Here is a 1,037-nt window from a genome sequence, read left to right as displayed (position 1 = left end):
CATCCATCCATCCATCCATCCATCCATCCATCCATCCATCCATCCATCCATCCATCCATCCATCCATCCATCCATCCATCCATCCATCCAGTTTTGTTAACAAAATGCAGAAATTCATGTTAAATTTTTAGATTTCTGCTTTTAAAAATTTGCTCAAATTTCACATAAATCAGGAAATTTTGGGTTGGAATATTTTTGACCTGAAAGGGAACTGTTAAAATATTTTTAGTGGATGAATCTCTTCTGAGTAAAGAAAGATGCTTCTTGAATTATTATTATTTTTTAAATCTAGTTATTCTTTAGTTAGATGTAGTAAACAACTCAGTCAAGACCTCCCCAGCATCTTCTAAGCCTACAAACGTGATGCTACTTCTCTGTCATAACAACTTAAGGTTTTTAATTTAATTGAAACTGACTGATTTTTTTTTTCTTCGCCTGTTTAGAATCCCAATATTCCAGTCTTGTTCAGTTTGCCCAGGGTGCTGCAGTTACTGGGTCTCTTCTACACAGGCCTCCTGCCCTTTGTGCCCCTGAAGGAGCAGTTTCTGGAGATCCCCATGCCCTCCCTAATAACCAAGTGAGTCGGTGCAAGTATACCGTACATGCCCTTATGCCTTTAAAATGGAAGAACTTACGGTATATAAAAGAACTGCATAGTAAAACCTCTTGCAAAATTACAGGAAGGGGAATAAAAGATATTTAGGTCTCAAAGTAGCATTTTGTTTTTTATTTTTTTTTCCCCTTTCCTATTTATTCAAAATTAGAAATTTATATGGTTTTAATGGGTCGTGGCAGGAACTGCATGGAAAAGGATTAGGGCCACTCAGAAAAAAAAAGGTTAAGAAAGGCCTTAGAACAGGCAGATATATCCCAGAATACTTTGCGAAGAGAGATCCCGTCGCAAAGTACTATGGAATTTACTGTCACAGCGGCCCACCGTCGCCATAAGCTGTGGCTACCCGACAGCAGTGAATGATAATAAAGATGGCGCAGGCACAGCACGGAGGAGGAGTTCCGTTACCAAGCGGAGAATAAAA

At 39.0% G+C, this 1,037-nt stretch overlaps 1 protein-coding gene across 1 annotated transcript in view; it reads left to right on the top strand.

The window, feature by feature from the left end:
* The window catches only part of LOC107081180 (glycerophosphodiester phosphodiesterase domain-containing protein 1-like), a gene marked incomplete at its 5' end in the record, with an annotated part of 7,302 nt that extends 6,721 nt beyond the window's left edge, over positions 1-581 (top strand). Inside the window, one exon of the mRNA XM_015369379.1 lies at positions 444-581. Within this exon, the coding sequence (XP_015224865.1) occupies positions 444-581 (138 nt within the window). The remainder of the gene's footprint in view (positions 1-443) is intronic.
* Positions 582-1,037: the final 456 nt, after the last annotated feature.

This window comes from Cyprinodon variegatus, unplaced genomic scaffold, assembly GCF_000732505.1.
Source record: "Cyprinodon variegatus isolate N-32 unplaced genomic scaffold, C_variegatus-1.0 Scaffold3282, whole genome shotgun sequence".
Classification (NCBI taxonomy): Eukaryota; Metazoa; Chordata; class Actinopteri; order Cyprinodontiformes; family Cyprinodontidae; genus Cyprinodon; species Cyprinodon variegatus.
This window is presented reverse-complemented; position numbering and strand designations above follow the sequence as displayed.